Source organism: Rhinichthys klamathensis, unplaced genomic scaffold (genome assembly GCF_029890125.1).
Source record: "Rhinichthys klamathensis goyatoka isolate OS25496 unplaced genomic scaffold, OSU_Roscu_1.1 h1tg000372l_1, whole genome shotgun sequence".
Classification (NCBI taxonomy): domain Eukaryota; kingdom Metazoa; phylum Chordata; class Actinopteri; order Cypriniformes; family Leuciscidae; genus Rhinichthys; species Rhinichthys klamathensis.
The window spans coordinates 2,302,586-2,316,208 of record NW_026606879.1 but is presented as its reverse complement, the minus strand read 5'-3'; the positions used below and the strand labels follow the sequence as shown (position 1 = coordinate 2,316,208).

Sequence of the window (13,623 nt, the reverse complement as noted above, 5' to 3'; positions counted from 1 at the left end):
CTTTCACAAAGTCATCATAAAAAACATTAATTAAAGCAGTGTTTCTCAACTAGCAATCTATTCAGTCAGCATTTGTGTTTGATGATCTCTGTGAATTACAGAAATATAAGACTTGCTAGACCTACCTTTTTTCTATATTTCTTTGCACAAAACTCTCCAGAAAGTGCCATGTAATAGTTTATTTAAAAAAAAAAAATCTGATTTTTTTTTTTCGTTCTCTTTTAAAGATTGGATGGGGGGGCCCCAAACTACCTTCGCCTTGGGCCCCCAATTTGCTAAATCCGCCACTGTCCCTGAGAAAGGGAACGAGACACTGTGTCGGTTCGCCACACCTCACCCCGCCTGGAGCACTTGCTTCAAAGCAAACAGCTGACTTTGCTTGTGCCAGCGTGCTCTTATACACATCCGCGTATGCCGTTACACGCTACATCATCACGCAACACCAATAGGATTGCATTTGATTTCATTCATTAATTCAGACGCGCTACGCTGAAGGGCGTTCCCCTAGTGTCGTCACCGACGCAGTGTCTCGTTCCCTTTCTCAGGGAACAAGGGTTACATACGTAACCTGAGTTGTATAAAGTTGGTTGAAAAAAAGGACTCTGTAAATGTGTATAGTACATTAGTATAGTGAATAATAGCAAAGGCACTCACCCCTGTAATACTCTCTTCAATACACATTTTACACAAACACCACTAATATATATTTATTTATTGTATTTTAGTTACATTGTTACATTTATTTCTTTTTTAAGGAAAGAAAACAATAGAGAAAGTGTAAAAGTTTTACCATTTTGCGACGATGGAAGTTATAATTTACAGTCAAATTACATTAATGTGATACCATTAAACATGTTTATTTATATAGTTATACACTCACCTAAAGGATTATTAGGAACACCATACTAATACTGTGTTTGACCCCCTTTCGCCTTCAGAACTCCCTTAATTCTACGTGGCATTGATTCAACAAGGTGCTGAAAGCATTCTTTAGAAATGTTGGCCCATATTGATAGGATAGCATCTTGCAGTTGATGGAGATTTGTGGGATGCACATCCAGGGCACGAAGCTCCCTTTCCACCACATCCCAAAGATGCTCTATTGGGTTGAGATCTGGTGACTGTGGGGGCCATTTTAGTACAGTGAACTCATTGTCATGTTCAAGAAACCAATTTGAAATGATTCGAGCTTTGTGACATGGTGCATTATCCTGCTGGAAGTAGCCATCAGAGGATGGGTGCATGGTGGCCATAAAGGGATGGACATGGTCAGAAACAATGCTCAGGTAGGCCGTGACATTTAAACGATGCCCAATTTGCACTAAGAGGCCTATAGTGTGCCAAGAAAACATCCCCCACACCATTACACCACCACCACCAGCCTGCACAGTGGTAACAAGGCATGATGGATCCATGTTCTCATTCCGTTTACGCCAAATTCTGACTCTACCATCTGAATGTCTCAACAGAAATCGAGACTAATCAGACCAGGCAACATTTTTCCAGTCTTCAACTGTCCAATTTTGGTGAGCTCTTGCAAATTGTAGCCTCTTTTTCCTATTTGTAGTGGAGATGAGTGGTACCCAGTGGGGTCTTCTGCTGTTGTAGCCCATCCGCCTCAAGGTTGTGCGCAAGGTTGTGGCTTCACAAATGCTTTGCTGCATACCTCGGTTGTAACGAGTTGTTATTTCAGTCAAAGTTGCTCTTCTATCAGCATGAATCAGTCGGCCCATTCTCCTCTGACCTCTAGCATCAACAAGGCATTTTCGCCCACAGGACTGCCGCATACTGGATGTTTTTCCCTTTTCACACCATTCTTTGTAAACCCTAGAAATGGTTGTGCGTGAAAATCCCAGTAAATGAGCAGATTGTGAAATACTCGGACCGGCCCGTCTGGCACCAACAACCATGCCACGCTCAAAATTCCTTAAATCACCTTTCTTTCCCATTCTGACATTCAGTTTGGAGTTCAGGAGATTGTCTTGACCAGGACCACACCCCTAAATGCATTGAAGCAACTGCCATGTGATTGGTTGATTAGATAATTGCATTAATGAGAAATTGAACAGGTGTTCCTAATAATCCTTTAGGTGAGTGTATTACTGTTTATACAGAAGTAAATAATTCACAAAAATGCTTTTAGAAACAAAAGCAAGATATAAATCTACAAGTAAAACATTTTTTTTAGTTTGCCCAAGCTGTGAAACAGGCCACCATCATTTAATGTTGTAACTGCTTGATGACACATGTAGGCGTTACCATTTGTGCCTCCGCTTTCTCATCCTCATCAATGAGATGCTGAATATAACATGAAGTACCCACTAATACATGGCCAGTGGTCTGCATAGTGAACAGGGTCCATCTTAGGGCTTCCCTTTTAACAGAAAACAAGAACAGTGAGACATAAGCCTTTCGTGTTTACTCTCTTAGCACTTTATATGTTCATGTAAATTACCTTTTTAAAAGATAATTTCTTTTTAAAAGATAATAATCTACTGTTTTTTAAATATAATTTATAATTGACTGCACTTCAATAATAATTTTTGTCATATAGAAGCCCTCAGAAGCCATTCATTATTTTTTTGTCTTGTTTTCTTGGGATTTTGAAAATGAAGAGGTTAAGAGTAACATTTAAAATATAAATAAATATAGAATATATTATATGTTTATCTAAGAATATACATCATTTTAAAAATTATATTTTACTTAATTTCAATCTGTTGGACCAAAAAACTATGGTTTATGTACTGTATATGTATAGCAGCCGAATGAGTAAGTATAAGCCTGGTTACTGACAAATCGTCTCTAATTGCTTATGCCTCCTGGTTCCCTGAGAAGGGGAATGCTGCTTCTTGGTGTTGACGCTATGGGGAACGCCATCAGCATGACCGGCACGTGTAAACAAATGCCAATATTCATTGGTAGATGGCAGTACATGACATCACAGGCAGAGTATAAAAAGGGAGCCTGAGTCACACATCATCAACTCTTTTGTCTGTAGGAGACGTTCAGGCAAGCCCGAAGCAGGGCAATGGCACACAGCTTCTTGTTGCTCAATGACTTCTCAGGGAACTGGGTTGCATACACAACCTGAGACATTCCCTTTTGAAGTGGAACTTAGATGCTGTGTCTTAGTGTTGACGCTATGGGGAACCAATACCAACTACATCATGCTTAAGGAATGCCTGCCCTTCTATGCTGTTAATACGCACAAAAATAGTGGGCATAACATCAAAGACTCTACGGAATTCAGCTGGAGTGCATCAACTCTAAGGGCGTGACTTGCAAAAAGCTACATACTCCCTAAGCCAATAAAAATCCCCAAGCTTCTATTCTCCAGAACAAGGGAAGTCCTGGTATGTACTCGCTTCCTCCCTACCTAGTGGAACAGGCCTCAGACCAAAGCCCCAAGAGCAGAGCTCTCCCGAGAGCTCACCCGAGGCATCATCCTGTAGCCATTATCTCTCGCCCCTGCGATGTTACTATAATCAAGGATAGGGGGGTTGGACAAGCGAGATGATGGCAACAGAGCTCGTAGGAGAAGCCCAACAGGGAAAAACTCCCATCAGACTCCTCCCTTCACTCCACCTAGAATCCCCGTGATCAATCCCACCATGCCACATTGACGGCAATGGGACCTGAATAGATTTTCATCCCTCAAGAGAGAATCAAGCATGTGTGGAGCTTTCCACAGCGAAAGCAACACAATGAATGCATTCAACTCTCTCAAGATATGCTTGATTCTCATCCCTCAAGAGAGAATCAAGCATGTGTGGACCTTCCCACAGTTAACGCATCACAATGAATGCATTCAACTCCCACGAGAGCTGAACACACTGTGGAATAGGCAAGAAATGACTGAGGTGCCCTTGAGCAAGGCACCTAACTCCCAATCTAGCTTTCTAGCATCTAGCTCCATGTGTGTGTGATGGAACTACTTTGGATAGGTTAAATGCAGATGACAAATTCCGAGTATGGCTTACTGTGATAGGGACCCGAGCAGTCACAAGGATAATCACACCAGGCATCCGTTTAAAGGTCATTCCAAAAGAAACATTAAATGCAATTAAGTGAAAGGGGTCCATAAACAGTGAATAATAGCAAAAAAAAAGAAACAAAGGTTACAAAAACAGTCTTTAAACTAGCACTGTTGAGGTACTAAAACTAGAACCAACTTCTCTCACTAACTGTTGGAGACCGAAGTTTCTCATGCTCAAGCAGCATTTACAACCTTTGCATTAAGCACCAAACCACTCTCTATTCCCCCATCTCCCTTCTGATCACTCTTAAATGCATAATTTCCCCACCTTTAGTTAATTGAAATATACCATTTTCTGTAAAACTAACTCTCTGATGATTGCACTCTTGTCTCTCTCTACATTTCAGCAAGTTCCCTCAATGATAGTTAAGACAAAGAGTTTAAAAACAATCAGTAAATGCAACATACAGGCAATAGAAAAACAAATATTGTCATTTGCACAACTGATATTTCTTAAATTAGTAAAATGAACATTTCTCACCACCCAGGGTGAGCACATCCCTAGAGGTTATGCTCAATCCTCTACCCACAGGAAATAAAACAGTAAAAATCCACATGAACAATTACAATATGCATGATCTGGAGAACAATAATAACACAGTTTTGAGGAATGGAGATGCAACACTGGATAGTGTACATTCATCCGTTTGTTATCTCAGAATAAACAACTTCAGGCTGATGCAAGAGATAACAACCGGCTGGATGTACATTATCCCTTATATATCAGGTGCGAATGCTCTGCATACCCAAGCCATTAGTAGACTTGCTGATTAGTATTGGCACCATACATTACTATAAATTCACTTTTTGAGGTGTACCATAAAGCTTACTTGATAAAATGTTGGGAATATGTATATTACTGTCTGTCATTTATTTATTTGCCAAACGACGGTAATTTTCTTCAAATCTCCAAATTATTGTAGAAATTATTCGGGTAAGCGGATCCACAGCAGCTTTGGCGCCTACACTCTGTTATGTTTCGTCATCATTGACCCATTGTTCTCATTGATTTGCTGGCATATGGGGGATTTCATGCGCAGAGAAAGCTGTCCATGGCATGGATCGCTCTAGCCTGGTTCTACCAGACTCTCGAACATTTCATTTGTACAGAGAGTCTGGCACCGCTCCATTGACAATCGTTAACTTCCTTGTAGGCGGCTAATCTATTGAAGTGTAAAACTATTGGATCTGCCCAGAGTCACTCTGGATCTGCCACCAATCGCTAACGTTTGCTCGTGATGTATGTCGAACCCCGTGGGGAGGAGGGCCACAACATCATGGCCAAAACAAAACTAAGCAAAGATTGTTTTTGCTCCGGCTTTAACTTCTTGATATTCGGCAGCGTTGCTACAACGGACCGAATGGCTTCGCTCGCATCTTTCTCCGCTGCCATTACTGAACTACAACTCAAAATAATGCACGATGTCATCGGTCTCAGCCACTCCCTCTGTTCGCTGATTGACCCTACACAAAATTGATAGGAGAAAACCAAAGTCTACAGCAGAATCCCAGACGTAGTACTGAAGGAAAATGAAATTGAGCGGAAGTGCGTGGGAGGGCGCAGCCAGGCTAGGATCGCTCGCCCAAGAGGAAAAATGTGCTGCTGCTGCGAGATCTCGATCAACTGAAATCACATTGTTTTTGATACAAAACTAAATTAAGTGAAAATAGTTTGTTGAAGTCATCAATTTGCATCATTGCAATTTATTTTTAAAGAATACTTATATTTTTATTATACTAACATTTATTGTAATTATATTTTACTTTTATTTTATTTATTTATTACAGGCTGCTAATATTTATTATATTATACTATACTATACTATACTTATATTTAATTATTTTTGTTTAGCCCTTGACACCCCCTAATGGCCATTTTTAAAGGTGTTGTATCTCCATAAGGAGTACTGTATCTTGTGATCGATGCAAGTGATTATGTTGATTTTGGACTCATTTCAATTGGGAGCATCCACTGTAAGTAATTATTTACCATTTTCTACGATCTGTGCATGTTTCATGAAGTTACAAGTGAAAACGCCACGTGAAAGCTAAAATTGATTTTACTTGGCTACATGTGTGCCTGTGGAGTTTTATGTGTTTTAACTCCGTGAGCAGTATCTCGTGATAGACGCTATGGATTGTTGATTTTTGACTCTTTTTGACTTTTAATCGAATCTGAATCTGCTGTAAATAATGATGTGTCATTTTCCACAATCGGAGCATGTTTCATGACGTTACGAGCGAAAACGCCACATGAATGCAGCATACGTATACTATTTACATATGACCTTTCAAATGACATATGGATGACACATGACATCTTTCTAGTACATTGCAGTACATAGTACAAAACATATTTCATATATTATGAAAAAGTTTTTTTTATTTAACAGCAAACAACTCAGCACAACTTAGGAGTAAATCAAATTGGCTACATGCATTGTACAATTCAGATTTCAAATTACAGCTATTTTGTGTTGATCAAGGCAGTATTTCTGAAAAATATGATTATTCATTTTTGAGTGGTTAGGTGGCACCCACCGGTGGTACACTCCGTTTTTGAGGGATTTCTCAGTTCTGGTTAAAGAGTTGATCAAAATGGTTTGATGAAAAGCTGAGTTTCTAAACTTTAAAATGTAAACAGTATACAATGCAAAACAACTACAGTATCTCACGAAAGTGAGTACACCCCTCATATTTCAGCAAACATTTTAGTATATCTTCTCAAGGGACAATACTATAGAAATGAAACTTGGATATTTTTAGAGTAGTCAATGTGCTGCTTGTATAGCCGTGTATATTTACTGTCCTCTGAAAATAACTCAACATACAGCCATTATTGTCAAAATAGCTGGCAACAAAAGTGACTATATAAAAAACTGTATATAAAAATAAAACACTCAATTTCTTGGAAATATGCATGTTCATTCATAGAAATGTTTGTCAATGAATTAATGGAAAGGCCCCTTTTTAAGGGCCTTATAGCCGCGTTCCCATCGATATTACCCGGAACAACTTTTTTTCCCTCAGACCTGTTGCTGTCTGCGTTTCCACCATGGTCTAAGTACCGGGAAGATTAGGCAAATAGTCGGGTGATGTAGGACTGCGCTACTTTCCAGTTCCCTATGGATTTCATCCTCTGAATTTAAGCTTAATAAAGCCTGAACCTCATCATCGGTCCATCAGCCGTATTTTTCAAACTCCATTGTTGATTAGAATAGCAAACAACTGTCACTGCACGCACCGCAACAGATGAAATGCTGCGTGGAGTCAACCAATCAAAATGCGGCAAGAACTCAACCAATCAGCATGTTCAGCGCCCAAGTCCCACCCCTAAAAGTTCCTGAACTTTGAAAAAGTACTACCGGAGCCCGTCTACGGAGAGTCTGGCCACTCCCTATTAAGTCCTATTGTACCGAATTTTGGTTGTAGTTCCACCAGAATTCCACTGGGGGCGATCGCCTGAGTGCAAAATTAATGGGAGTCTATGGAGCTAGACAGCTAAATTTGTTTCTTTCACCCGATTACCGTTGAGAAATCTCAGATTTTATTGTATGTTTTGAAAGTTCAACATGGGTTATAGGTCGAAAGTTGAATGAACGAGTACTTATGTCCTTTCGATTTCTTACAGGTTGAGTTGTTGTTTTGCATAACACGCTAGCATTCTGCTAGTGAACGCTGATTGGTCAGTGAAGGACTGATTACGACCAGAGATACCGCTTGATGACATTGTGGCATCCGAAGCGGGACCAGAATGTTAAGAACTTTAGTTTAACAAAAACTCTTCTAGCACGTGTCAGCTGTGTTGTCGATGCCTCGAGAGAGAAAAAAAGTGCAGAGTGCAAAAGCACCAAAGTGACTAAAGGATTGCCGTAAAGCAGTATCTCTGGTCGTACGATGTGTATGACGTCATTGACATTTTAAAATACGTTTTAAAGCAAATAAGTGACTTTAAAAAATCGAACACCCAGCAATGTGTAATTTCTTTGCATCTCCTTTCGAATACAACATTCAAATTACTAGACAAAAAATTATATCCTGAGAAAAGTGGATTTTGAGGGGTATAGCTCCATAGACATCCATTCATTCTGCACTCGTCCTGTGAACTGTAACCAGTTCAGAAGCCGGAAGTTTACTGAGAGTGGAAGTTCTCCCCTTATTAGACATTCTATGGTACTACCTCGCAAGCAGGGACTTTCTGAGGGGGAAATATTTACCCGGAACTTCATTTAGACCCTGGTTCCTGTGCTGGAAACACACAGAGTACCACCCTAAAGTCCATAGTTCCTGGGGAAAGTTCCTGCGGTGGAAACGCGGCTTATTTCTTTTTCAATAGGGAATGCAGTTGAGAGCGAACTCGTCCTAAATTCATTTGGGTCCTAAAACCGTCTTTTCTCGCTGATCTGTATTTGTTGCCATGGTAACCAGAGGCCTTTTCTGCCTTTTGGATTTTTTTTACAGACACCATGGCACCTAGTTTTGACACCATAGCACCTAGTGATTACAGCAGTTTGTAGAAAACAGACAGAAAATAAAGGTTGTAATCTTAAAAAATTATTTCACTATAATTTTATAAATTCTTCCCTTAGTTTGGTTACATTTTTTTAGGTTACATTTAATTAAATTTCACAAGTTTGTGTGCCATCTTTTGCAGTTCTAACTACTATGTCACATTCATTAATATAATATTTATTGATCTCAAGAAAGCATTTTTTGTTATTGTTGATATCGTAAGAAAATTAGAATTGTAAATGACTTAATGACTTATTTTGCCTGTGATTTTGAGAAAACAAGACAAAAAGTAATAAAAATGGCCTGTGTCGACTTACATACTTTAATTGTTATATTATTTCTTTCTCTTACTATCTCAAACTGGATGATTCTCAACGCATGGACACGCATGCACACACAAACTTACCTTAGCATCCTTTTTGCCTTATAGCACTGCAAATCATATGAAACAGAGTACATTCCATACAAGGTTGCCTGTACATTTAAGGATCCAATAAAATCATTTGGATGGTTTTTGTAAAGATCAAAGGTCAGTTTGGCTACATCCTTCCTCATCTGTGTCCAGCCGAATCCAGGATCACTCTTCGTTGTATTTTTCTGTGTAGTAATGATAAGGAAACAAAAACAAGATTTCACTTAAATGTGTTATCAGGTATTCAGTCAAAAACGTCTCGGTTACGTATGTAACCCTAGTTCCCTGATAGGGAACGAGACGCTGCGTCAAACGCTGCGGGAACGCCCCTGCGTTGTGCGTCATGAAGCACGTATGGAATCAGCCCAATGGAGAGATGAAACGTCATAGGCGGGTGACGTCATCGACCAGGAAACTATAAAGCACCCCAAAAACACAAGCGCATTAGCTTCTGATAGGCTTGAAGGAAGCGCTAACGGGAGTGCCGGGAGTATGGCGGAGCGACGCAGCGTCTCGTTCCCTATCAGGGAACTAGGGTTACATACGTAACCGAGACGTTCCCTTTAAAGGGAACTTCGAGCTGCGTCAAACGCTGCGGGAACGCGAATACCCACGTCGCCATAGGACCAAATGACCGTCATGTGAGACTAGCGCACAGAGGACGAGAGCACCTGTGCCCCAGAGGTAGAGCTTAAGTCTAGGTCATAGAACTTAATAAAAGTATGCGGTGAAGACCATCCAGCCGCATCACAAACATTACTCAGGGAAACCCCCGACAAAAGAGCTTTAGAAGCAGCCATACTCCTGGTAGAGTGAGCTCGGACAACCAAAGGTGAAGGCTGGCCAGCCGACTCATAAGCAAGTGAGATAGCCTCAACCACCCACTTGCTCATTCTCTGTTTAGACGCAGGACACCCTTTCCTGGGTGGCCCGAAACATACAAAAAGTTGTTCTGATCTCCTCCACAGGGCAGCTCTGTGGACATAAGCGTCTAATGCCCTAACAGGGCAGAGTGAATTAAGTTTCTCCTGGTCCGATGACATAAATGGAGGAGGACAGAAAGCCTGCAGAACCGTAGGTCTAACAATATTAGTAGGAACCTTAGGAACGTAACCTGGTCTAGGATGCAGAAAAGCTTTAACCATGCCAGGTGCAAATTCCAGGCACGAGGGTGAAACCGACAGAGCCTGCAAATCTCCGATTCTTTTTAGTGAAGAGATAGCAAGCAAAAAGATAGTCTTAAAAGTGAGAAACTTCTCGGGAACTTCTTCGATAGGTTCAAAAGGAGCTAGGGAAAGACCTTCTAATACAATGGCCAGATCCCAAGTCGGCACCCTCGTACGAACTGCTGGCCTCAGCCTCAAAGTGCCACGGAGGAAACGAGTTATAAGCGGGTGTCTCCCAAGAGAAACTCCACTGAAAGGGACGTGGTAAGCAGCTAGTGCCGCCACATACACCTTTAGTGTGGAGGGGGATAACCCTGTGGAGAAGCGCTCCTGCAGGAATTCCAGCACTGCACCCACTGGGCAGTTAACTGGGTCCTGCAGGTGTTCTCCACACCAAGAAGTGAAAAGTTTCCACTTCAAGGCATAAAGCTTCCTCGTGGATGGAGCTCTGGAGTTAAGAATGGTCTCAACAACCTCGGTTGAGAGACCGGAGTCTATGAGCTGGGCCCCCTCAGAGGCCAAGCCCACAGTTTCCACAATTCTGGGCGGGGGTGAAGTATCGTGCCCCCCGCCTGGGAGAGTAGATCCCTCCTGACCGGGAGCTCCAAAGGAGAACCGTCCAGGAGAGAAATCAGGTCCGCAAACCATACTCGGGCCGGCCAGAACGGGGCTACTAGTAGTAGACTGACCCCGTCCCGGCGGACCCTCTCCAGAACTCCTGGTAACAGAGCAATCGGGGGAAAGGCGTACAGACGTGACCTCGGCCACGGCTGCACCATAGCATCCAACCCCAGGGGGGCTGGAAGAGTGATGGAGAACCACCGATGACAATGAGTGGTCTCCTTGGAAGCGAATAGGTCCACCTCGGCGCGACCGAAACTCAACCAAAGGAGCTCCACCACCTCGGGGTGGAGTCTCCATTCCCCTGGCCTCGGCCCCTGCCTCGACAGGGAGTCTGCTACCACATTCAAATACCCAGGGAGATACATTGCTCTCAGAGATAGTAGCTTCCCTTGGGACCACAGGAGGATCTGACGGGCCAACTTGTAAAGCCGGCGAGACCGCAGGCCCCCCTGATGATTTATATAAGAGACCACCGACGTGTTGTCTGATTGAACTAACACATGATGGCCTCTCAGGTCTGTTAGGAAGTGTTTCAGAGCCTGAAACACAGCCAACATCTCTAGACAATTTATGTGCCACGAAAGATGATGATCCTGCCACAGACCTTGGGCTGGGCGACCACTCATGACCGCCCCCCACCCTGTGAGGGAAGCATCCGTCGTTAGCGTTATGCGACGACAAAGAGCCCCCAGCACAGGACCTTTGGATAGGAACCAAGTTTCTCTCCACATGACCAGAGCACGAAGGCAGCGCCGCGTGACTTTGAACGTGCGGAGCGGATTTCCCCTCGGGGAGAATCCCTTGGTCCTGAGCCACCACTGTAGCGGTCTCATGTACAACAGGCCGCAAGGTATAACGTTGGACGCTGCTGCCATCAGACCCAACAGTCTCTGAAACTGCTTGACAGTGAGTAGCTGGCCTAACTTCACTTGTTTCACAGCTGAGAGAATCGAAGCGATGCGGGTCGGAGAGAGTCGCGCCCGCATCGATACCGAATCCCAAACGACACCCAGAAAAGTGGTCTTCTGGGAAGGAGATAATACACTTTTCTTTGCGTTCAGCCTCAACCCCAACTTTCTGATATGAGCGAGGACGACATCTCGATGCCGAACCGCCATCTGCTCGGTCTGAGCTAAAATCAACCAATCGTCGATGTAATTGAGAATCCGAATGCCCTGAAGCCTCAGAGGCACTAGTGCTGCATCCATGCATTTCGTGAAAGTGCGGGGAGATAAAGCTAGGCCAAACGGAAGAACCCTGTACTGGTATGCCTCGCCCCCGAAGGCGAACCTCAGGAACTTCCTGTGTTGTGGAAGGATGGACACATGGAAGTATGCGTCCTTCAGATCTATCGTGACAAACCAGTCCTCGGACCTGATTTGAGACACGATCTGCTTGATAGTGAGCATCTTGAATTTTAGCTTCCCTACCGAGCGATTCAATATGCGCAGGTCTAAAATTGGACGCAACCCCCCATCCTTCTTTGGAACGATGAAATATCGGCTGTAATAACCTGACTCCAAACTGGGAGGAGGAACCCGTTCTATAGCCTCTTTTTGAAGGAGCGTTTTCACCTCTTGTTCCAATACCAGAGCCTGCTCGGGGCCCACCACTGTGTGCAGAACCCCTCTGAATTTTGGTGGACGACACCTGAACTGGATAGCATAACCCTTTTCTACTGTCTGCAGGACCCAATGAGATATTTTTGGAAGGCTTTTCCACTCTGCCAGAAATTCTACTAAGGGTACCAGCCTCTCGAGACTGGCCTCTGGTGTAACTTGAGCAGCAGACGCAGCGCCCTGTAACGGCGCACCGGCAGGGAACAACTGGTCTGACCACTCTGAGACCCTCCTCAGAGGGAGCGAGCGTCCCTCGGGAAAGCGCTCGCTGGGATCGTCTGTGCCCCGGCATAAAGGCGGGGTTGGCAGAACGAGCCCCTGAGGGCACCGAGGAGGAATGGGCACCGTAAAAAGAGGTGAACACCTTTCCGCCTCGGTGGGGACCACCCTCAGCATCCTGAACGGCTTGGCGTCAGGACTTCTTCTTAGCCGAAGCCTTCTTAGCCAATATAACTGTCCTCAGATCAGTTCTACTGGGAGAAGGCTTCGGCTGAGAGTGTCGCGGCTGAGCCCACTGTCCAGCAGGGGGAGCACGAGACGCGACACTCTGCCTCTGCTGCGCTCTATGTGATGAGCTCGAAGACGGCCGGGGCTGCTCCCGCCCAGCAGCCCCAGGGACATGAACTTTAAGGGGAAGAAACTTTTTAAAAGCTGCAGTTTGTTTCTTTTCTTCTTGGAATTTATCGATAACTGAATTCACAGCATCACCAAACAACCCCATGGGAGAAAGAGGAGCATCTAAAAGAAAAGCTTTTTCTCTCTCTTTAATATTAGTCTGATTTAACCACAAATGTCTTTCTGCGGCCACCAGAGCTGCCATAGAACGACCCATTAATTTGGCCGATTCTCTGGTGGCACGCAGGGATAAATCAGCAGCCTGACGCAGTTCGCGAACTACGTCAGTACTGACCTCCTCACTCTCACTCATGTCCCTTAGCAGATCAGCCTGGTATGCCTGCAAGATTGACATAGTATGCAGACATGACGCAGCCTGACCTGCTGCCGAATATGCTTTACCCACCAAAGCCGAAGTGTTTCTTAAAGGCTTGGTGGGTAATGCCGGTGCCTTAAAAGATGATGCTGCTTCGGGGGAGAGATGGCTCGCAAGCGTCTCTTCTACACGAGGCAAAGCACCATAACCATGAGCCTTGGCTCCCATAATATTAGCGTATGTTGAAGTCTGGGGACTAAACACTCTATATGACACCGGTTTTCTCCATGATTTCGACACCTCGGTGTGGAGATCATGGA

At 43.7% G+C, this 13,623-nt stretch overlaps 1 protein-coding gene across 2 annotated transcripts in view; it reads right to left on the bottom strand.

The window, feature by feature from the left end:
• Window positions 1-2,099: 2,099 nt before the first annotated feature.
• The window catches only part of cidec (cell death inducing DFFA like effector c), a 62,408-nt gene continuing 50,884 nt past the window's right edge, over window positions 2,100-13,623 (bottom strand). For both annotated transcript variants that reach the window (XM_056233612.1, XM_056233613.1), the window contains 2 exons: window positions 8,958-9,148; window positions 2,100-2,374 (listed from right to left, as the gene is read on the bottom strand). In XM_056233612.1, coding sequence (XP_056089587.1) covers window positions 2,221-2,374; window positions 8,958-9,148 — 345 coding nt within the window. In that variant the 3' untranslated portion in view covers window positions 2,100-2,220. The remainder of the gene's footprint in view (window positions 2,375-8,957; window positions 9,149-13,623) is intronic.